This window comes from Poecilia formosa, unplaced genomic scaffold (assembly GCF_000485575.1).
Source record: "Poecilia formosa unplaced genomic scaffold, Poecilia_formosa-5.1.2 Scaffold78, whole genome shotgun sequence".
In the NCBI taxonomy this organism is placed as follows: domain Eukaryota; kingdom Metazoa; phylum Chordata; class Actinopteri; order Cyprinodontiformes; family Poeciliidae; genus Poecilia; species Poecilia formosa.
In genome coordinates this window covers 1,744,847-1,770,082 of record NW_006800017.1, presented here as the reverse complement: position 1 = coordinate 1,770,082, position 25,236 = coordinate 1,744,847, and the positions used below count along the sequence as shown (strand labels likewise).

At 36.6% G+C, this 25,236-nt stretch overlaps 1 protein-coding gene across 2 annotated transcripts in view; it reads right to left on the bottom strand.

The window, feature by feature from the left end:
• Window positions 1–25,236, bottom strand: part of LOC103140989 (ras-related protein Rab-26) — a 38,722-nt gene that overhangs the window by 8,014 nt on the left and 5,472 nt on the right. For both annotated transcript variants that reach the window (XM_016673512.1, XM_007556372.2), the window contains 3 exons: window positions 12,323–12,364; window positions 10,549–10,615; window positions 8,964–9,016 (listed from right to left, as the gene is read on the bottom strand). In XM_016673512.1, coding sequence (XP_016528998.1) covers window positions 8,964–9,016; window positions 10,549–10,615; window positions 12,323–12,364 — 162 coding nt within the window. The remainder of the gene's footprint in view (window positions 1–8,963; window positions 9,017–10,548; window positions 10,616–12,322; window positions 12,365–25,236) is intronic.

Sequence of the window (25,236 nt, the reverse complement as noted above, 5' to 3'; positions counted from 1 at the left end):
AGACAAGCTGTCACTCTGAACAGGTTGCAGAGCCTGCTCTCATGTTGATGTTTTAGTTTTCCTTTTGTTGTCACAGAGTTATTTTGTTCTCTTTCAGCTCACTTGATTTAAAAAAGACCTAACTCTTTAAAATTATATACAAGCTGATATGCAATTTGAGATGAAAATAATCTAATAATATAAGAGTGTTTTTTTTGTTGTTTCTTTTGTAAAAAGAAATGGGTCTGATACACACACACACACACACACACAAAAAAAAGATATCATTTTCTTAAACTGGTATAGTTTTAACCACAAGACCTGGTTTGGCAGTGCTGCTGTCATGTTTAAACCATGAGAAGTGAGCGTCTTCAAACGCCTTGAATTCCCTGATGCCTTCTAAGCTATAAAAACTAAGAAGCCTAATGCAAGCACACATGATCATTCTCTATGCTGAAAATCCCAGCTCTCGCTTTGACTACATTAACAAACCCTAAATCTTTTCCAAGTAGGCTTGGAGTTTTCCCTCACTTTGCAACTTTCCCGGTGTTGCTCTCTTGTCTAAGCAGATTTGCTACAGGGTTGACAATGCTATTCTTGCCCAGCTTTGATCAGAGGTTTACACAGAGAGACAGAAGGCAGAAGTCTGCTCCCGACAACAGGCTGAGTCAGACTGAGCGACCCAGAGGAGCGGAGGGTGAAAGTAGGACTTCTCCCCTGAGAGGAGCTTTAAGCAGCTGAGCAAAACACAATGACACCGTGTCACTGACACACAGAGAAACACTGGCACACCGACGGAGAAACAGGCAAACCTGCAGTTGTTTAAAAAAATATGGAAACTGTTTTAATCAACATCTTTAGGAAGTAACAGATATAAGGTAAGGGATGCTTCTGTAGTAAAACCTTTGTATAATAATAATAATAATAATAATAATAATAATAATAATAATAATAATAGCTATAAAGAAAGCACTTTATTTCTTTGCGAAAAAGCTCATATATTCTTATATTCAGTCTATAAGAATATAAGATATCCTTGTAGACTGTTTTATATAAGAGTATAAAATATTCTTATAGGCAGATGAGCTGTGAAAAGCTGGAGTCACACTCAAGATAAAGAGAACAATGAAGACATATCCAGTTGCCAATCACAAAACACCCAAATCAATGAACAACATTTATGTAAAAAGAAATGGCTACCATTTCCCGTGTTTTTATACGTTCCCAAGTCAATATGTTTTTTTTTTTTCAAAAACTATATTCACAAATCTTTAACTTTCATTTAAAAAAGAAAGAAAGAAAGAAAGAAAAGAAAAAATTCAGCTTTTTGTCATGTCACTTTGGCTCACTATCACTATGTTAACTGTAAGAAAAAAACTTTATTTTGCATAGAGAGAAGTCCAGGTAAACAGCCTGTTAGCCATTAAGGCAAATAACAAAACAACGGAATTAAGGGAGACTACTGGGCTTCTCAGCTCATTAAGCAAATTAAGGGCATTAAGTAAAAGTGCCTTCAAGTTGATCTCAGCACATCTAAAAACACTTAGTGTTTGTACAGAGGGAAATGAGACAGGACTGGGCGACATAAGTCTCTGCTTTATGAAGCACCACATCGATACGTGCTCATCATAATTTTGGTCTTTCTGGATCCAGGAGTATTGCTATGTTGACAAGGAGGAAGAGTGTAAAACAATACAGATTCAGAATTTAACGAATCTTCACATTAAAAAAAAAGACAAAGCCCAAATAGCACTATAATCACATGCTTACACAGTTTAATGAAAGTCTATTGAAGATACTGTGGAACCAGATGTTTTTGCACAGCAGGACACTAAGATTTAATTTGACAGCTAAGGCCTGCAGTCTGACGTCCAGCGTCGTCCACTGCTACAGTCAGAGATGTAAAGGTTGCCGACTATTAACACTACACTCTCTCAAAATTACGAATGCATGAAAACGAAGCTGAATAACTGAAATTTTAACATGAAGCCTATGATGAAGGGGGCGCCAAGAGTCAAGTGCCAGTAAAGTGGAGACTGGTCGCAAGAGGATTGTAAAGTTTCTTCACTGCAATGAAAAAAATGACTCAAGTCATTAGGAAAAACCTTAGCATCACAAAAACAACTTAAAATGTGCAGTTACATACAAAATGTACTGTTTCAGACACACAATGTGATTCTCATATATAAATCTCTGTTGTTTCTTCCACCATTTTTAAAATGGAGTTTTGCCTCGAGTCTATTTTCTGTCAGTCGTGATATTGTATTTCAGGTGCTTTGTTGCACTTTTTATGACAAACACAGTTCTTTGAAAAAAAAAAAAAAAGAAAGAAAATCTCTGTTCACATGACATCCATTCAGGTGAGGTAGGCAAGATTCTTTTCAAGTTAACAAGATCCAAATTATAAATGGATTTTCTTGAGTTTCCATATGACTGACCAAACCAAAGTTTTGATATGTATATATGGAGACAAGCTGACAAAGACAACAAAAGGCATTTTTACATCTTCAGTTTTTCATGCAAACTACCATGAAATTGAATAGATTTCCTAGTTTATAGTTTGAACTTTGAACAGTGCATGTGGCAAATAAATATAGCTTAATCTAAAGTATTGAATTGTAGCTCTGGCTGTATGATTCAGGCAGTATAACAAAAGCAACTATATGAGGACGATGTGATGCTTTCTTTCCAAGATAAAGAGATTTTTCTAACCACTTTAGTCCTTTTAAATGGGACACCTTTAACCGATTCATGGAATAGAGGAACTGCAGTTATCTGCTGGAAAAGACTCCGCCGCAAACAAACAGCAAGCAGCCGTAAAATCCATCTTGCATTGTTTGTGAGCACATACAGTAATCGCCGCATCTGTTTTGTCGCAGAGCTCCCTACATTCAAAGTAAATTAGAATATCCACAGAGAACGGCAGCCTGAGCACTGCAGGCCTCTTTTACCTGCAAGACGTATATATGCACAGCAACACTGCACTGGCTGCTGCCTACATGTCAACTCATAGACTGGAGCTGTAGCCGCTTGTTCAACACACTACTGGAGTCATTGCAAAGACTAGTGTATATCATGGCTTAATCCACCTGTATTGAACCTGATGGTGTGTAAAAATTCTTAAGTCGCAAAACCTAGAATGAGTCACTCTTCAAATGCCGGCACATCCTCTTATTATAAATAATTGCTATTTGACTTTATATCACTGCATTATTTACAGACAGTTTCTCTCATCACCATCTGGTGTGCTGGTGCCATGACATTTAACTAGCAGCGATGTGGTAGGCAGGCGGCCATTTCATTTGAAGCCAGAGCATGCCCTGGGGACAGACAGAGAGATGAATGAAAACAAGCAGCCGAATGTTTCATCTCCCTCAAGGCTTTCATTGTGTTTCCACAACACAGACGCGTACGCATGAAGCATTGGAACATCAGCACGTGCAATCTCACACCAAGACTTGCAAGCAAGAAGAGATCATTTAGCAGTCAGTGTAAAGGCTTTGGTGTTCAACACAGAGCATTATGTTATATTTACAGGGCTACAAAGTGGGCTTTCTAATTTGGGCTGAAGCAAGTCAATATCCAATCAGTGAGGTTTTGTTTTTGGCAGCCTATTCATTTGGATACGACTGACTAATTTTGAACATAAACACATAAAATGTCTACATCGTTTGGTTCAAAATCAGATAGTACAGAAAACAAAGTAGGACTTTTTCAGGAGATGGGTATCAAAAAAAAAGAAAAAAATGCTGGCACTCATAATGCTTGTTTATATTCTGGTTTCTACAGCTGCATCGATCGATATTTATTGTGCATTCTGGTCGGTGCAGCTGATCAAGTATGTGAATGTTATGAACAATATACGTGAAATGCACAGAAAAATGCAATCAGTGTTGTATTTTGTTCTTCTAATTTATATAAACTTCTGCTTGCAATAATGATTGATGCTCCTGACCTGAGAAATGCTGCAGTAACTATCATATGTATTTATTAAAGAGACCACATTTTGAGAAAGGGTGAAATAAACAAAAGGTAACAGGTTTTTCTTTTCAAATGTCAACCCCATCCAAAAACAACATAGGCATGCATGTCACTGAGCACCTTTCCCATCTACATGAAGTACAGCACAGCTGCAGGTGCATGTATGAATACATATGTAAAGTGGTATAAAATATGTGGAAGGCTCCCACAACATTTCAATATGACCATGGCAAGGAGACCTCTGCTTTCCAACGCTATTACTGATACTAACAACACATTTCATTTAAAACACTCCTTTCGGGACACACAAGGTCACCTAAATAAAATAAAAGCAACATATTTAAAAAGATAAAACATTAAAGAAAATTTAGAGAGTAAAATGATGGGACGTGTTAATCAATCAAAGTGAAAATGCTTGTATGAACAGTTGGGTTTTCAGTCAGGAAAGAAAAAAAAAATGCCAGAGAGTCCCCGGAGTGATTGGGGAAATCAAGTCGTTGTTGAAGCCTATGAAGAAATCATGTGTTGAACCCATTGAACGTGCCACTTCATTTGATTAGTGCATTTGGTTGCACATTTACAGAATGGAAAAGGTTTATATTCACAAAGCCACATTCACTTAGAGTGTTTAATGCTCTTTTATCCTAAAAAGAAAAAGGACTACAACTGATTAATACTTTATTTTTTTTACCCCAGAGGGAAATAATCATGTATCTAATGAAAAGCATCAAGTTGCTGTATGACTTAAGACATCCAATCCAAACTTCAGAACAATAATGAAATTGTTCATTATGCTAACAAATAAAGTTCCTGGAGCTACATAAGGGATTATAAAAAAAGTTGTGTCTTGCATTTCATTAAAATCACTCAACTAATGCCATAGTGCAAAAATCATTAAATCATTAATTATTATTATTATTTGTTTTGCCTTTTTCCAGGGGCAATATCTCACAGAAGCTTTCAATGGCTTATTTTCTAACTTCCTGTGCCTGCAGGCTGCGCCGAGGTGCTAAAACTAATGGTTAAAAACTAATCTTCAACAAATGTTTTGTCTTTTATGCTTTTTCATGAGGTTTAAAAGTTTCAGTTAAGTGTGTGTATCTTTTGGCAACCAAAATAGCAGCAGCAGAAGAAGCTACAGGCCCCCTATTAGCATGTTAATGACAACAAAATCACCAAACGTCTAAATCACACCACAAGAGCCAGGCTGATTTTTAGAAGACTAAGAGACAGATTACTAGCAATGGCAGCCCGCATAGGCTTTAATGAAGTAAAATAAAATTGCCCCTATGTTTTGTTTAAAGGACTGAGTTGCAATCTAGAGCTAAAATAAAACAATTTGCAAATTTTATTTTCAAACTTCCTAAAACAGAGCAATGATATTTCAGGAAAGTGACTGAATGTATAGTTAAATTGTTTTGACTGAGCCTTTCATGCCTTATATTTTAAGCCTCTCTCTCTAAAAATGATGAACAGCTTCAATAATGGTAATGCCATGGTTTTCCAACTCTGCCTCACTAAGGAGACAGTGACAGAATACAAAAACGAACAGATCCGAGGGTAGAAAATATATATTTTTTATTTCCATCTAATGTATATCTTTACCTCAGAGCGACATTTATCACCATTAGTGTTCAATAACCTGAGTTAATGCTCGTTAGACAGCGGCATGCCAGCAGGCATCTGGGGCTTGTAGCCAGGATTTCTTATTTCACTAACAGACGCTGAATACATGTGCAGTAGATGAATGTAGAGGAGGGGAGGAACGATGTCATTCTGTGCTTCCTAAGAATACGCAGATTCAATGGGAGACTAGAAAAGTGCTTTTTAAAATAATGATGCGCAACAACCTCAAGTTTCAGGTTTTGAAGTTTGGGCTTTTAAACTATACGTGCGAACACTTCGGAGGCATTCTTAAAGTTGTGAACTTGTGGCATTTTCTTTTTCACTAACAATTCTGCAAAATACCACTGCAGGATTTTCAAATACATAAACTCTTAAAACAATAAAATAAATAAACAAACAAATAAATAATAATAATAAAATCTTGGAAGGCTTTCTTTTTATGTATTTGGGTCAATATTGCCAATCAAGGCAGCAACAATCAACACAAGATTTGTGATTCTGGCTATTTCCAACATTTGAGGAGATAGTTGGCATTAGTGTCAGATTTTTTAAAGCAATTTCATCTCTTGCGCCAGACTTTTCTTTTGGGGAGTACTGCTCAGTTTTTAGAAGAAAATAATGAAAATCAGACAAAGCTGAGCAAGGACTTCAACCTAACTTCTTTGGGGTAGAGTTTGACAATTTCCAACCCGTGACGAATACTGCATATGGTGACGAGGACAATGGTTGAATCTAAAATTATAATTACTACAGACTGAATGTTTCCACTTGATTAATTTCTATTCTGTCTTAAGTGGGGGCTAAGTTATAGGACTGGCCTCATCAGTAATTCGCCATCAGTCCTGCCAGGATGCATCGTTGGAACATAATTTTCAGTTCCAGCTTCTTATTTAAATGCACTGGAAAAAAAACAAAAAACAAAACAAAACTATATAACAGAGCTGTTGCAGGTTGCTTTCAGTTAAATTGGATGTTTCTTTCCAGGACATAGAATGGACATAATAAGCATAACTCTGACCAAATAAAATCTGTCCTATTTTATGTATTAAGTGTTAAATTAATAGAATAAATAATTGTGGCCTGTTGCTGCGTAATGTCTAGGGAGATTTTAGATATGTTTTACAGAAAAGTAGGGTTAATGCTTACAATTTAGAAAACTTTTAGTACAGATGATTTTACTAATGGACTCAACAAAAAAAAAAAAAGGTTGGAGAAAAACTGACTTTTTCTCTACAATGAGGTAAAAAAAAAGACAGATTTACCTGGAGCTGCTGTAACTGATACTTATATCACATTTGTATATCAGCACAGTCAGTAGAGGTGTCGCATTCAGAGGAAGGCTTGAAGGAAACATAATAAATTTCACGTTTCATAGCTGTGTTGTGAATATCTCTATGTCTCCTCCCCCAAAAGGATGAATTGAAATAATGTGCTGTACCTCAGATGAACAACATAGTTCTGATGGTTTAAATGAGCAACACTAATTAACTTGGGTTAAAGGAGATGAGCTAAGATAGACATTTTGCTGTCACGATACACTCATGTCTGAGTACACATTCAAAGTTGCCCTACAGTAGAAAACCTGACGGGTTGTTTTTTGGGATAGATGGGATCCTGGTGGAAAACAAAGCCTGGAGTCCCGTGTGCTGTTCCATAAAAAAATGCACAAGACTTTCTGTAGCTCCACTGCCTCACCAAAAAAGGGTAGGAGACAGTGTGTCAGATTGCTGACAGTTACTCATCCTCCCCTGTGTAGCTGCCAAACAAATTCTTCTTCCCGGCAGTCTGTGCTCAGACTTTTGTTTTGCTCTTTGCTCGCATCTGAACTTGAAAAGCATCTTGCCTGCTTCAGGGATCACTCAGAGCATAAAGGAACATCACATTTCTCTACAGTCTAGGATCAAACAGCCTCTTCTTCCATTAGAGCCCGTCGGTCCCCCTGAAAGAGCAATTTTTGTGTACAATGTCAAATACAGCAGCTGAAAATTGCCTCTCTTCAAGCTGTAAGATACACTTACTTCGCAAACAGAAACCACAGATACATCGGCTGAAACAACTTGAACCTTTTCGACAGCAGACGGTGCACGAAACGAACATAACATGGGAAATGGTGGCTTAGAAAGGCAGCAATTTTAAAAGCTCCAGTGTTGAACTGCGACATGCTTTATTTTCAAAAGATGAAGAGTTTCTGTTCAGCCTGTGTTCCAATGTAAAAGCTATTTTTATTCATCTGAAATATTACCATTATTTTTGCTGTAGGGAGGTTGCAATTACTACTTTTATTGATTACAATTGGTATTTTTCGCTTTAAACCTTCAGAGGGCATTCAGTTTGACTGCACATGCATCTCCTTAAATCCCCCCAGTGTGAAGCTGACATTTCTTGTTTCCTGCCTAGTCCAATCACTTTGTCAATACAAACAGAAAAATCCAAAGCTTAGACCGTGTGGACACAAATGATCAACCAGCTGTGTTACAGTTTTCCTGTGGGATGTTAGTCTTTCCAAATATTATTGTGCAACCTCGTTCAGAGCTTTTGTGGTCAGGGCAAGAGCAAAGCTGCATTTTATGGATTCACGTATTTTTCAGTTACCTCCAATCAGAAAGGTGTATGCTCTGGGTTAGAACTGCTGTCAATCCACTTATTATATGAATGATATGATATAATAATTCTATGTTGGAAACTATCCTTGTGTTTCAGTCCCACCTGGACTCAGCTGGCAGCTTTCTGTGTAGAGTTGTCATGCTTGCTCCTGCAACACTAAAACTCAGTATTTGGAAAGGTGGAGCATTTCAGGAATAGTCATATTTAATATATAAGTGAGAATTTAATATTGCCTTGGAAGTGGGCCAGCTCACTGAACAATAATTCTTAAGTTTAATCAAATTCAGGAGATAAATCTCCCTGCAGAGGAGAGGTTAACCAAATTGCTTGAAAGGCACACAACTGCAGGAAATAGATTAAGAGGTACAGCATAATGTAAAGTCTGGAGGAAAGAGAGGTCAGGTTAAAAGCATTAGCTTTCTACAGATTCTTCTTGCCCGAAGAGTGATACATGTAGCTGCCTGGGACTGCTGAATGTTCACATTCAGCTTACAAGTTATATTTCTCCTTCAGCAGGCAATACAGTCCAGTCAGAGACTCTTCAAATGCACGGAGAGACCAAAATCTGAAATCTTGCCGGGTCACATTCAGTCCCCATACCCAGAAAACACAACCAGAATTCTGCTTACAGTATTAGTGGTGATATCTGGAGGGCAATTTGATTGAAAGCGCAACAGCAAGTGTTCAAGTAAGAAATAAGAGAAAAGGGTTCGAGTCAACCAAAAATTATTCAGTCCAATAAGAGCGTTTAAAAAGAAAAACAAATTACAAACCCGTATATTGTCAAAAGACGATCTGTTGGTGACGTCATACAGCAAGAGCAGAGCTGGAAGACACAAAAATGGATTAAGTTGAAAACACTTTGATAAGCTTCTCACCGAATTTTTTTTTTTTTTGTGTGTGTTACTAAAAAAGTCTGGTTAAGCTCACATTATTCTTTAGCAGCTCATGGAACAGGAAAATGAAATGGATCATAAACCATATAATAATACTCATTTGGGAGAGCTGCTGGTTGTTGTCATTCAATGGTTCGGAACCGGGTCAGGGAAAATAAAAGGTTGTTTGTTGCATGACTGTGTTAAGTCCTGTGCATCTCTGCTATCTTAAAATCTTGCCACACTAGAATGTGTAAATAATAGATCATTTAATGGTTGACATCAGCTTCTATTTGTGAGGAAATAAAATATTTTCTTTTGGCATTTGTTTTGCAATTTGAGGAGAGAGGCTGCATTAGTTTAAAACAACAAAGATAATATAATGTACAAAACGCTGAGAACAAACCAAGGTAGGTAATATGCTTTATGTCTGTTGTTTCCTGTTTGCAGCAAAAATAATATTTGAATATTTATGACAAGTTAAGTCATTTTAAGCCAGACTGTTGGCGGAAGAGAAAATTAACTTCAACAATAAAGTTCAACCATGATAAAAAGTCATTCAGCTGCTGTGGTTTATCATTTGCACAACATGCTGGAGTTTAGTAATAACTTGAAAATGACTTCTTACAGGCTTACAGACAAGTGAGAACCACCACTAAGAATTTGCTAAATTATAAAGATAAAACCTGTAAGATGTGTCCAAACTTCTAGTCTCACAAACAAACACTGAGCAACACGTGATGACTGATTACAGAACATCAAAGAGTCCCTGAATCCTGAATGTGCCGTCTTTCCCTTTTTGAACAGAGTTATAAAACCTCAGTACTTGACAAACACTGCAGAGTGGAAGTAAATGTGTAAACCAACATGTCTTAGAAAATTAACTGGCATAAATTCTTGTTTTGATGGCAAGGGAACAACCTTTGAAAGTTCAATCAAAACAACACTTAACTACGTTCAGGCCCATAAAACCTCTATAAATGTGCAATAATTTAATGGTGTTTGCTTAGAGTGTCGACACGACACAAATCTTAACTTTAGCAATGAGACAGAAGTCCAATTTAAATCTAGTTCAATGCATAGCAATTATATATGGCCTTGATTTGAAGGTAAATAAATTAAGTTAGAATATATGAATTAGTACTTTGAAAACCAGCTGCCTCAGATATTAGTTTTCAATCTGAGCACATGTTAATTGACAAGGAAGAAAGTCGTCTTTGTGTTTTGTATTAAAAAACAAATAAAAATCAGGAAGAACCAAACACCCGAAAGTCAGCTCAAACTTGTGAAACTCAAATTATTGTACTTTTGTATCAGAATCAATATACCACAATTTGAGAGATATTTATTAAATGGTTAATAAACAAAAAACCTTACTGCAACATAAGAGTTAACCATGGTTTCACACACTATTAATAATCACAAGATGTATTTTTTTTCCCCTAGAAACTGTAAATCAGCAAAGGAGGTATGAGTTTCTCACCATGAGCATCCCGATAGTAGGCATGGGTGACACTGCGGAAGCGCTCCTGTCCAGCTGTGTCCCAGATCTGGAGACAAGATAAGAAATAGAAATTAAAGTAAAAAACAAAAAGAAACTCATATTTTTTTGCTATGAGTTGATGTTAAAACAATGACATGATTTACTTTGATGATCCAGTGTGAGCATGAAATTCCTACTTTACTGTTTTTACTAAAAAATGTACATGATTTGCTTTCATCTGTGGTGAAATACTAAGAGTTGTGGATGTGATTCTTGATCAAAGCATTTTTAAGTGAATGGTATCAGAGTCCCTGGCTAAACTCTCCTCCCAAAAGCTGCCAATGTGCTGTGAGTAATTTTATTTAATTCATCTAGGTTTCCCCTTCCAGCCTGTGTTTTTCAGTGTTTTCAGTTAAAGATAGACCAAATGGCACCTGCTCTTTATGTTTGTCTCAGATGTCTGTAGATAGCTGCATGTATAGGAGAGAAACAGTCAAAACAAAGTTTTACATTTTGAAGTAGGCTAGAAAAAAAATCTTCAAAGTTTTATCTGTAATTCAAAAAAAATATAAAGGTTTGAGCCAAATTATCAACAAGTCATATCAAAACAGAAAGTGCTAGAGTCACCCTGCAACTTCAGTAATAGCTCGTTCTAAAATCAGTTGGATTAATCACTTTATTTTAATAAGACTGTAGATATGTGTATGTATCCAGATGATAAAATCAAATTAAAAAGCGATCTATGCTGTAGATAATAAGTTGTGACATTTTAGATGTTTTTCTGAGTTCACTCAAGCTGAATAAACTAGTCCAAAACCATTTTGCTGCAAAGCAAAATGGATAGGGATGATTGGCTTGATATTTGTAAATATTGATATACATGGGACAAAAAGTGCAAAAATAATTGGAACATCCCTAATAAATTATGATCAGAGTGTCAACAGTAAAGCTACTTTAAATTCTTGTTCTAGTCACAGTTTTGTTCACACTAAAATTATGTTCGGTCTCTTCAAAGCTTTGTTTTGATCTGTGCCTCCTGATAAAAATACCAGTCGCAGTAATTGCTTATTTGATTCATCTCCTACATCCATTTTGTTTTGGAGCCAGTTTTCTGAAACCAGCTTTGAGTTGTGAATCTAACAAAAACAGACAAGGTCTGCCATCTGAAGTAGATGTGTATGCATAACTTTAAATCAAACCAGGTTAAAAAAAAATAAAAAAAATCACAGAAACTCACATTTTTATTTGACTTGTTATTTCCAAGTATTTATTATTTTATTTTTTATTAAAAGGCAACTGTTTGATAATTTTCTGAGTTGTAGCAAGGCCATCTCTCTAGTTTGAGTCCAAACCACAAAAATAAAATAACCGAGTTAACTATGCTTCCAAAACAGTTCAAGCCACTAAAGATTTCTGCACAATTGAAGAGCACCGTTATATCTTTTTATTTCACTCTATAGTTTACCTCTTTTATATTAAATCGATAAAATAAACAATTATAAATGTAGCTGGCCACACAGAACCTAGTAAAGTCTGTTATCTCACAGACATTTTTAACTGGCTGTGTTGTACACCAGTATCGACCATAACATTAAAAAGCTACACATCTGTTTGATGCAAACCAGGCAAGCCAGACTCTGCTCACAATTTGGGTCCAATTGTTTTTTAACCTATTTTTCTATTGCAAGAGCAATGCTGTTTTGATCTTTGAATGCTTTTATCTACATACCTTTTCATTTTCTCTAAACTTACATTTTGATGGTGAATCACTTACCTGCAGCTTCACCTTGACTCCATCAATGGTCAGCACTTTGTTCTGAGAATGAAAGCAAAAAAAAAGAAAAAGAAAAAAAAGGTAATTTAAATGTTTCAGAACACGCAAGATGTCAATGTTTATTTTTGTTTGTGGCTAAAAGTTTTGTCCTGTCATGCTCTCATGCACCTACATATAGTGCCTGGAAATATCCATCAATTCTGCATTTCTCCACCTCACTTGGACTCCTTCAGAAGATGTCTGCCCTATTATAATTCTGCTGGTGGATTAAGTCCCTCTGCTCTCCTCACCAATCTCTTACTAACCTCTGAAGGTTACTGGAATCTCAGTGACTTGCAAAAGTATGCAAACCACTTCAGCTGTTTCACTTTGCAACAACTACCTCTGCCAGTGTATTTTGTCAGAATTTAATAAGATAAAAAAAAAAGACAACGTAGTGCATGAAACTGTCATCAGGGTTATGTATGGACTTTATATTCTACATACTTATATTTTTCAAAGAATAAGATGTCAATTATTCTTCTAACACCAATCATATTACTTGGTACTGAGGAAGAACTGAGACGTTTTCCACTACAATCATCCTACTTCCGATAGAATATTCCTAAGTGTTTCTGGCAGTGACCTCCTAATTCCCTAATACCTGAAGAGAGACTAAAGGTATTTACTGCTGATGAAGCTCAGACCTGGATAGTCTTTGTTGACGTGTGGAGCCCAGACTTCTTCGAGAGACCCAAAGGTGGGAAATGACATACATATTCATGGAAGAATTTGAGCTGTGAGCGAGACTGTAAGTGGAGCCTGAAAGAAATCTCACAAGACAAGCTCCTTGTTGTTGTTGCTAAAAACAACCCAAAATGTGCTTAGAGGCTTCATGAATATTTAGTGACCCAGAAAGGAATGTGGTGATCACAGCACAGTGAGGACTTTGGGGGTTTAGCTCAGCTTGATTGCTTTAGTAATAATGCTGAATTTGTTAGGAGAAAAAAAATGTTCAGGTTAGACCTTCTGGGGCCAGAAAAGATGATGAAATGGATCTTCTGATCATTTAATATAAGCCAGATTACTGTGATATGAAGAACTGTTCAGAAAGACAGCAAATCCCATCTTAACAAGATCCACCTCCACTTTGCCTACACATCTCTCTCAGCAATGGTGTTCACAGAAAGCTCCACTTTCAGGTAAGTTTCACTCCCCGAACTGCTGCGAACACCCTCTAAGATAAGAACATCTTCAAATACAAAATCCTCCACTTAGGAGCAACACACTCGGTGTTAGCCACTTAATGCTTCTCGTCTTCCCCACAATGTACACGACTGAGAACTTCCCCTCAGAATAGATTCACTCAAGCAGCACTTCGTGCGGATCATAAATTACAGATGTTAGAGAAGCTTTCAGAGGAGCCCGTCAAAAGTGTGAGCCTATGAAACATTAATGGCTGCAGCACGATGCAACTAACAGGAACATGACGTCCACAGAAAGCCGCGAGATGTGACAAATTACTAGTGCTGATAAGAATCGTACGGAAAAGGCCATCCGAGGCTGTTCCACGATGTCTCTGCAACTAGTGAATGACGCTACCTGCACTCTGCACACAAGTCATAAATCAACTCACCAGGGCAATAAACTGGAGAGCAGATGTGGGATGGAAGTGCTGCGAGACAGGGTGGTAAACCCAGCCCCCAGCTGCCATGTCTAACGCACACTGACATGCTGTGCAAACACACTGCACCGAAGTAGTCAGTCATATAACAACCACTCCTGTCTGTGTCAGAGAAACACATTTCAACCAGCCGGGGCTTAAAAACTGTGGTACAACTTTAAATAATACAGTTTAAGCTCCATAAAAATAAATATTTAATAAAGATCATATTTTGACTGAGCCAGATTATGTTTTATGGTGCCATAAAATCTTTGACAATCTTCCGTTTGCCAACGATTTTGATAGGCAAATTTTTATTTTTCCACTTCACAACTCTGCATTGAAATGGATGAGAGCACATTTGCAAACAGTATTATATGCCTTGCAAATATGCAGTGAAAATTTTGTCAATTTTTATTGAAAATTATTTGTCAATTCCTTCCAAATTAGGAAAAAACAAACAAACAGCCAGTGCGTTTCTTGACTTTATAACAGCACAATACATCTACAACTATCATTGCATCTATTGAACTGACTTATAAAATATATCAATCACCCTAAAATGACACATTCGTTTGTATAAAACCAAGCAAGTGCTAAGTTAAGATGTTAGTCGCATACTTTTATAGGAAAATTAATCACTTAGATATGTTATGAGGATAACTAATGCATTTTCTTTTTTCACTTTTGTCGTAATGGGTGGTTGTGGTGGTGAGGAGAGGACGCCGAGACCCAGGTAAGATGGTGAAAATGAAGAATTTAATAATAATATGCTCAGAAGACAGTCCAGGACAGGCAGCACGGCAGGAAACAAACACGCAGCTAAATGCCGGTAGAAACTGATAATAAGGACTAAACAGGAGCAAGCACAAACCAGGACTTGGCAGTTCTACTGGAGAGTACAGACAGTGACGACTTGCGTAAGACAGCAATAGACAAGGAGCCGACGAAGAACACAGACAACAAGTGAGACTAAATACACATGGGGTAATTAAGGGAATGAGACACACCTGGGAGACAACGTGGAGGACAGGACAGAGACTCACAGGGAAACAGAATCACACAGAAAAACTCAAAACTAAACACACAGAAACACGGATCATGACAACTTTCCAGTGCGTTCAGAGCAAAGCTGGCTTAGTCTCTTCAAACTACAAGATTAAATGCTTTACAAATATTTGAGTTGTAAAGTACCAGACATGTTTAAAGAGCATAAGAAATCACACATCACATTTACATATAATATAACCAAGATTTCTCAAGGAATTCATCTATTGATGCTGAACTTGTTGAGTGAAAAAACAATATTTTCCAGGAAAAATGATTTGACCAAAATCCTGGAAAGTCATTGGAGAGCAGAGCTTAATATAGCCAAAAAAGAACAAATAAGGTTTCATCTGAGAAATTGAACACCCGCTGCAGAGCTCTGAGGTAAAGTTTTTCTTCATTTTTGACTGAAGCCCCGCTTTTTCAAATCACAGCAATACCTGCAGTCAGTGTAATAGGGGCAGCTTTCACTTTTATTGATTTTCTCACTTGGGTGGCCAGGTGAGGCTGAAGATAGACTCATTGAAAGAGTGAAGGGCCTTTAGGTCCTTTTAGAACTGAAACTGCAGTGCTACAAAAAAAATAACCTCCTCTCCTCATTCAATTTCAGAGGATGGCAGCAAGATAATAATAATAATAATAATAATAATTAAAAAAAGCATAATGACATTAGAAACAGAGAGGTCTTTTGCATTAATGCATAGCTGTATAGTAAGTTAGGTTTTCATCCACTGCCCCTGTCCAAAACAACAACAACAACAAAAAAGAGATAATTTGAATTTGACTCAAATATTATATTTCAATATTTTACGAGGCAAGCTAAATTGACTGGATGACTACTTTCATACCATCCCTGCATCTTCATATCTCTGGTTTGGGTTTGACCCTCCACCTGTAACCTGCAGCAAAACGCTCACACCAACGCAGAGGCTCACTGCGATCACGGCGACCCCTGAGGCAGGTCAGACACAAGCAGTTTTGGGGGAATCATATCATGCAGTCATTACTCATCTGAACGCAGTGAGAGCCAGGCTCGACTCTTTCCATGTTTGTCTTCGTGATATTTCACAAGGAGTGCTGATAAAAATGGAAACGGCATTACGGCTCTAAGTATGCGTTTGTGCTGCGGCCAAGCGCGATGCTGAATAATCGTATGAGGCAGAGGGACCATGCTGTGAAATATAGCTGGTCGTCGAAACTCCAACTCTCAAACGTGCATGCTATTCTGGATAATGAGTGTAAAGAAAACAAACTAGGGACTGTTACGGTCATCAAGATTTATCTATTTGTCTCAGTCAACGTACCCTGGTTCCACAAATGGAGGCTCATGAATAGCTAAACTCAAACCATATTGACAAGCTCCTAAAAACTAAACCACTTGCACATCTGTAAATTAGAATAACAGAACTAAAAGCACCCTGAAAAATAACTTTTTTTTTTCCAATATCACTTTATTGCTCCCCTGATACTCAACAATAAAGCATTTCATTCCATCATTAAATATTCACAACGCTCCTCAGCGCTCACCTCTCTAGATTCCAGTGACATTAGAACAGCAGGTGGTAAAGCTGCTTATCATTAATAACAAACACCTCTACTGGTGATGCAAACACCCATTTGATGCCTTCAATTTAGTGAAGGCAGAGATTCATAAAAGCGTCGCAAAAAAAGGTCTTCATAAAGGAACCGCTTGTCTTTTGCAGTGGGAAATGGCCGTATATTTTAGCTTAATTCATTGTTCAATAAATTAAGCAAAATTTTAAGAGGCAGTGCGACTTGGTATGATTATGCTCGCTTTTTTTTATTCGCACTCACTCAGGAAAGCGGGCATGCAACAAAATGGCAGGCAGCAGAGTTTGTAACAGTGAGACCAGTCAGCCGTCTCTTCATTAAGCACAACAGAAAAACGTACAAGACCAGCGAGGCTATGACTGGATGGGCAGTGACATTAACAATGACATGAGATTTCAAAGAAAAATGTTCAAAAGACAAGACGAAAAGTGAGTTTCATCCTCTTGCTGCATCTCAGTCTGCTTGTCTGTATTCACTCTCCTCTAAAATGGTTATGAAATACATTTTAACAGTCACTGAACACATGAATAGTGCCAAGTAAATGTATTTCAAACTCCTTGAACTTTTCCACATTTTCTCCAATGGAGTCCACGTGCATGTAAGGTAATATCAGTGCAAATACAGCAGCGTTGTCAAGGAACTCAGAGGTTTATGAGAGAACATTAGTGAAAAAAAAAAAACAGCCTCAAGTCCAATGAGCAAAACAGAGAGGTTAGAATGTTGTGAAAAAGTAAAATATTGGGTACTCATGGTGTCAGGGTCTGATCAGATATTAATTCAAAACACCTTAAAAGGTTTCCTGAGCCTAAATGGTCTGGGTCAGTAGGTTGCACAATGTTAGAGGACTGTCGACTTGACAAATGTCCAGACAGGAGGGTAAACCTGAAAAGGTTAATGAAGTGAGCACAGCCAGGAAATTTTAGGCCACTTTTTATGGAGAGGCTGATTTCATTTACCAGCAAGACTTGGAATTTGTCCATACCGCCAAAGGTACCAAAAACCGGTTCCATGGTCACAATACCACTGGTACTGGCAGACAAACTAGCCTGACTTGAACCTCATAGAGAACATATGTTGCACTGTCAAAAGGAGAATGAGAGACAGCAGAGGTCCAACAATAACATGACATGGAGGCTGATACCCTCATGCTGCATTGATGCAGTAATGCATTCAAAAAGAAACCCAACAAAGAACCAGCTGCGTAGAAATGAACAAACTTTTCAGAACACGACCCTTCACATTTAGATGATGTAATATTCACATTTTCTAAGACCTTCACTGTAGAGTTTCCAATATCAGTAAGCCCTAGCCATCACAATAAAAAGAAACAAAGGCTTAAAATATTTCCCTGTATAGGAAATGAATCAGTCTAACATTGAAATTTAATTTTCATAAAAAATATATATATAAATATTGGACATTTTCATGATATCATTTTTTTTAGATAAATTATATATATTTTTTAAAAGCATTAGGACATGGATAACTTACTCAGCCTCTACAGTGAAGTCCACAGATTATAAAGTTCTGATAAAGAAAACACTTATGTATCTTATATTTCCCTTCAGTACAAGGTCCTTTTATCAGTCTCTGATAAAAGAAGCAAAAAATTGGACATTTTTGTTGCAAATATTATTAAGCTCCTCATCACAGCAGAACCTTGCTCTTGTATTTTTGAACACAATGGAAACCAAGGGCAAGATTCAACAACCCTGAAGCAGAATGACCATTAAAAACACTCGTAAACAAAGAAAATCTAATTTCTAAGAGAGTGGCAGCGACCAAGCAATGACTAACATCCACTTGTTGCATGAGTCAGCCTCTCAAAGTCATCTGAAGATGGTGACCTCATATTTCACATAATAAAGCCAATTTAACTAGTCACACACACACTTCAGCATGTAATAATGCACTCAGTGCACTCATATCAGATGATGTTGACGAACATAGCAGCCTACCGTCAGTGTTTGAGGGGTGTGAAAGTATGCACATAAACAAAAACTCAAACTGATGAACACAATCTGAGTGCTACAGACCTTGATTGTCTTTATTTATTCCATTTTAGAGTGCCATCACTGAGGACGAACAGGCTTATGAGTCACCAGCACAAAGAACGGAGGCTCAGTCCTTCAGCTTGAGTACGTTTCCATGTTTTGCATATCTGAATCAGTACCACATACGCTGCAATTAACGATTAGCCTCATCTCTGAATAATGCCGTCTTGATTAACAGACAGATTTAATAAGTCAGAGTAGTAAAACGCAAAAAGAAGTTAGCACCATCATGCACAAATAGGATCACACGTAAGGACAATTTAGTGAGATGATCTAACTTAACACGCATGTTTTTGTGTATTAGCTAATGTATGTAAACTTTTGCATTTGATAAATGACCCTTGGGCCAGAAAAACAGCAAATAGTCATCTCCTACACCATTTCACAAAGTAAGGGATCTTTCATTTCAGTCATTGATTATTATGAACTTTGGGACTTTGTTCCATTTCATTCCTTAGAGTTAAGATTCCTCGCAGTTTGCTCTAGTACACGATGTGTTTTTTCATGCTACTCTGAGTTGCAGTCATTAGTTACACTTGCTTGATCTTAGTCCCTGAATTATTGCTTCTTTGTTAGCTCTTTGTTCACAGTCTGTAGTATTTTTGGTTTGTGTGTATTCCCAGGTTTGTGTCTCTGCTGTTGTTTACTTTTATTTTTAGTGTCTGTTTTCCCAGATCTACCCAGCAGCCTCCCACTGGGTCTCTGCTGCATGCACTCCCAAGCTGTCCCCCTCTGGCTCATTTCCTCACCTGTCTAGCATTCTAGTAATCAAGCTGCTCAGTATTAATACTAGTTGATTTACTACTTCCATTTCCAGGTCCCCTGTGGTCTTGTCAAGCTGTATTATTTTGTATACACCCCCGGCCTTTAATTCTTGTAAATTCCTGAATTTACAAGAACTAAAGTCCAGTCCAAGTGCTTATTTTCACTTGAATGCTTTTTGCCTCCTTCCTGCATTTGAGTCCTGCACCTCTCTCCTCACTTCATACTATGAAATATCTTTCATTTGTTTGCATTTTTTTTGGAAATACTCACTAGCGTTTGTATTTCAAAGTGTTCATGTTGCCATTCACCACAATAAGGTTCCACCTGCCATAGAGCTTGGGAAATAGTCTTACCTTATTAGTTAAGTTATTTTTTTTCTTCTTTCTTTTAAGAGGATAGAAAAGTGCATTACTGGAATGGAGTATAGACTGAAATGACACTTAACAACAAAAACTAGTCTTACCTGTCCAAGGCATTTAATTCCAGTTAAGATCCCAGCAGGATTTAACAAAAGTCACATATTTGCGATGTTAGAACACTTCTTGGTACAAGTGGCTAGAAATGAACATATTATTAATGGTTGTAATTGATACTCGGAAACCACAGTCTGCTACTCTTTGCTCCTTTTGTCTAACAATGAGCTTTTGAGATTTTTTCTACTTTCCTTTCCATTCTGCTGAATGTGCACGATAGCAATATATCTGTCCTCATTCAGCTTAGTTTGATTGATATGTCTGGATCGTACAGAAACTATATAATTTCAGACAATACTGATCTAACATACGAGGGTATGTAAAGACCTGTTTTGGCTTCCATTTACGTTATAGGCAAACACCCTTTAATCGATCCCAAACATCTCTGAACAGCGTTGGTTTGAATTTTTTCTTTAAATGTGAGAAAAAATATTTTTAAATCAAAAAAATGTAATATTTTCAACAATGAAAGTAAATGTATTTTGTGGTGGTTTATGTTTATATTTCGCATCTCTTTATTGTTTTCTTCAATTTCATGAATGTGAGCACACTGCTTCCATCCATTAGACAAAATAACAGCTGTCATGGTGACGTTGTCAGTTTTCATAGAGCGTACGAGCCAACGGTGATGTAAGAGAGGCTGTGAACAAAGCCTGGCTGCAATCAGGGATCGGTATCACTAAAGCTGCCATCCTGAACCTCCCCTGGTTCATTAACAGCTTCCACATCTGCTTAGCTTTGTTGTCAATCTCTGTTTTTTATTTTCTCTGTGTGTGTGGATGTGATCACTGCCAGCTGCTAAATGTGCTGAATAACGTGTGACTGGTTAACATGACCGGGAAGCACACCGATTGTTTTCTGTGAAGTAAAAAGAAAACATGCAAAAGATTTCAGATTTGTTTGAACGATCAATGTTTGGAAATACAAACATTTTTATCAAAACCTGACCTAATCTTGGCAGTGTGTTACCAGGTTGTTATTGTGTTATTGTTTTTTTTTTTTTTTTTTACCTAATCTCATGTCTTCTGTAAATAACTCTGGTTATGAATAAGACAATGCCATTGAACTTTCGGCTGAGGATGATGGTGTCAGAGGGGAGGCATGAAATCAGTATATACAAATCCTGTTTCAGCTGAAGTTACAAAAAAAATACAAGTCTTGCACAGTTTTGTCTCCTCCTTCTTCGGATACAACCAAATGATGAATTTAAAGTATGTATATCTAGTAAGCATGATTATTAAACAAACAAATAAAAATCAGCCCCAGTAACAACAATGACAGATCTCATGCAGGTGGATTCGGCTTGGAGCTAAGTGAGTATAAGGGCACATTTTGTCTTTTATTTTCTCTTTAATCTAATATTAAGTATTTCAGTTCATCATTCAAATTACAGTTGCTTAGAAATGCAGGGTAATCTAACCAGATGTTTTTTTTGTAGACAAATGTTGATTTATAAACAAAAGTGACTGTTTTCATGCAAGGAGATGGTGCTTGCTTATTGAAATGCAAAAGAGAGAAATTAATTGCACCCTCGTTTGAAAATTGTTGAAAACACCGAGGGAAGTTGCCTGATTCATACCCTCCACCCCCGCACACATACTAAGCGAAGGCAGAAATAACATCAGAGAATATATGATTCAAGGGAGGATGTGTGTTACATGTCAAACTCTTCTGTTGTGATTGAAATAGAAATATGCCTTCAAACACATCAGCCTTGAAGATAAAGCCGAAGAAGTGGCACGCAGAGTCGGTGTATGGTGAACAGGTTTAATCGTGATCTTGTATGGGAATTAAAAGTTATTTCATTGTCACCTTTAATGAGCTGATTGTACATTTTCCCATGAACCGTGACGGTTTAGCACAACCCAGAACAAACAGCTGCTGACTCCGGTTTCCATTTGCTATTCCTGAAAATTACTCTCTCTACGGCAAAGGAAAACCATCCAAAGAAAGGTTGTTTTGGTACCAGCGGCTACAAACATGATGGCATTAGTTAGTATGCCTGATGGTATCCATCTCTCCTAAACCTGTCAGGGACTTTTTATAGGCCACTTCAATCCACAGTGCTCCCAGTAAATCTCTAAACATCTGAGGATGAATTGTTACACCACATAAGCACCTTGGTCTCAAGGTGTTCTTTGTGGTAAAAACAGAAACTTTTCTTCGGGTTGGAAATTATTACCAGATTTCTATTTGGGTCATTTTTGGCCTATTTGGACACTGATAAAGTCTTAATTTAGTGAACTCACTTTATTTTTTTTGCACACATTTAATCTTCTAAGGTCGTTTCACCTGAATTAGAATCGACTTGATCTATAAACATGGGAATTGGGTGGATCTGGAGGCTTTGAAAATCACAGAACGTGCAAAACAATTAAAGTAATTCATATATTCTGTCTTAAAATGGTAAGTGGCTCAAAAGAGGCAGAAAAATATCACAGTTTTAAGTTTGTTACTCTGACCTTTAAGAGCCAGAGGAACATGTACTTAACATAAAAATCTTAATGAATAAAATATGACTTGTACCAACTCTGCATCATATTCTGATCAGCAATGACTTTTTTTTTACTTTTACCTTAGAACAAGAAATATTTTTACTTTGATAACAGTGAGAAATGTATTTTCCAAGTGATACACATTTGCACTGGGGCTTGTATTTCCCTGACAAGTCAGTCCAGCTCTTGTAACTCTGTCCATCAGGGACACTTTTAAAAGTCAGGATGTTCTTCAAGATTGATTTTCCAAATCACAGTTTACAAGGACAAAAAAAAAATAAAATAAAAGAAAGGCGGCGAGGATGCAAACAGAAAAAGGAAACCAAAGGGAGAGAAGAAAAATGTCAATTTGGAAAGGCTAGTTTTTATCTTGACATTACACTAAATTTGTCAATTCAGGTCATTAAACATCAAATATTTATGCAAATCAGTGCTTTTGTGACTCATGTGTAAACTCAAAGATTATTTTAGTGACTTTCACCTTCCATATCTAGTTTGGAAACCCTTGGTTTTTAGTATTTTGATGCAAAACATAAGACAACATGTGACGTGGTCTTGCTACATATCATCATCCAGGATAAATGATCACTGAGATGAAAATGTGACATCTGAACCAGACAGTACCTTTTGAACATTTACATATACTAAAGCTTAATGTGCAAATCTTTCTGAAAAGTTGCATATGAAACATATTATTAAGTAGGCAAAGGAATTATAATTATTTTAAACAGGATATCAGTGCAGTCAAGCAGTGACATGAAAAAGCTCACAAAATCCAACTGAGACAAAATGTTCTCAACTTTTGACAAGATAATAACTACATAGAAATGTTTCTTATCAAAACTCTTCACTGTTCATCAATTTATCTAAGAAAAATGTCAGAAATTGTCACTAGTGTGGCATATGAGGAGCCACTGATGGGTAATGATGGGTAGTTTTAATCTAATGGTTAAATCAGCACAGTTCAAAATCATAAAAATGCAACAGCTTATGACTGAAACAGTACTTTGTTATTATATCACACCAGGCAAGTGCTACTGTGCCAAAAAAAACATATATGTATCTCAGAAAACTGCATTATTCTCTTGTCATACGACGATATTAATTGATCTTTCTTATTTTTTTTTTATTTTCAGTCAAGGGACATGACTGAAAATGACAACCATGACATTTTTACTTTCAACAATATTTCAATTTTTGATTATTTCATTGGCTATGCATGCCTTTCAAAGTGATTTTGAAAGTCTGGAACTTGATACGGATCCAGGCTCAGCTTCAGGTAAAGCTTGGCCTGGTTAATGTCCCCACGATTTTCATGACTCAAAAAGGTAAATGAGGACAAACTCGTGTATTTGGACAAGCCTATGACACGGACTCCTCTTTAAATCATGATATATGGTATAATTTGGTCATTTTTGGATTTGATCTGTAACGTTCTATATCTGTAATCCTGGTATCAACAAGGATTTTAGTGTTTTCTGAACACTAATGTTAGAAGTAAAAGAACAAATAAAGAAAAAATAAAACCTTTCTGGTCCTTGCTGTTTATGTAACATGAGTCAGTCGAGGCCCAACTGACCACTGTGCGGGAGAGTCCAAAGCATAGTGCAACTGGCCAATAATTGATATTTTAAAATCAAGTTTTTACTGAGAAGTGCAGAAACATTTTTGAAAGGTTTGTCCTAATATGAAGCAAAGACAATATAGCAGTAAAAAAAACCAACATAAAAATAAAAGCAACCTAAAGGGAACTTGAACTTTCTTTTCAATGTCTTCTGAATTTATTTCCAAATTAAGACTCTTGGATTTTAGGATTATGACAGGAGTTTGTAATAGGAGCAGAGCAATTTTAAAAGTGGGGGGGAAGAGTCTTCTTTCAGATGCAAAACACTGCTACCTGTATTGAAATACCAGGTCTATTTTAAAAGCAGAATGGCAACTTAAAATAATAATAAAAAAAAAATTTAAAATGATATTCTAATTTCTATAATTAAAAAAACAAAATAAAAAAAAAATAAAAAACTTGCTGGTCATGATTATATTACTTACTTTACAAGGTCATGTTGTGTTGTGGTTTGAAACATAACAGAATGATTAAAAGATTCACTATGAAAACTAAACCTTAATTTATCTACTGGCTCAAATAAATGCTCCACATGCAGCAGAGTTGAAGATAAAACAAAGGTAATACAATAATCCTCAGCAAGCCAAAGACATTATCTAGAATACTAATTTATGTCACTGTTTGATTCATTAGGCTGCTATAGAGGAGAATTTGCATCTAATTAATTTCATTCATACCATCAAATTTACATAAATGTAAAAAGCGATGCATAAAAGAACCTTATTATTAATACATTGCAATAATGCGACACCTCTGCTATAATTAGATTCCAAAGCACATTTTTTAAAAATACAAATGAAACGTGACATTGCATTCTGCACTGAGATTTGCTTCAGTTTAAGCCAAACGATGCACTGAGGAATTTCCATAATCCTGATAACATGTTGAGATTTAAACAACATGAAAGTAAAACTCAAAAGGACAGAAGCATGGAATGTTGCTGCAGCTTTGAAGTGGGAACAGGATCAAAATCCCAGCACAAAGCAAATTGTGTTTTGTTCCAAACAACAATCAAAACTGTCGTCCCTAAAAATAACAATCACACCCTGTCACACAATCTCTGCAGACTCTCCATTAGAAGAAACAAAAGCCAAATTCTGCATCTCAAAAAAAAAATGTCCTGGTTTCTAAACTCATCAGGCAAACTGACTTCTTTTTACACTTTACGTGTATGCAATTATAATGCATCTGTGTATTTCAACCAGCTAAGTTCTACGTGAATGTCGTAAACTAGAATATATA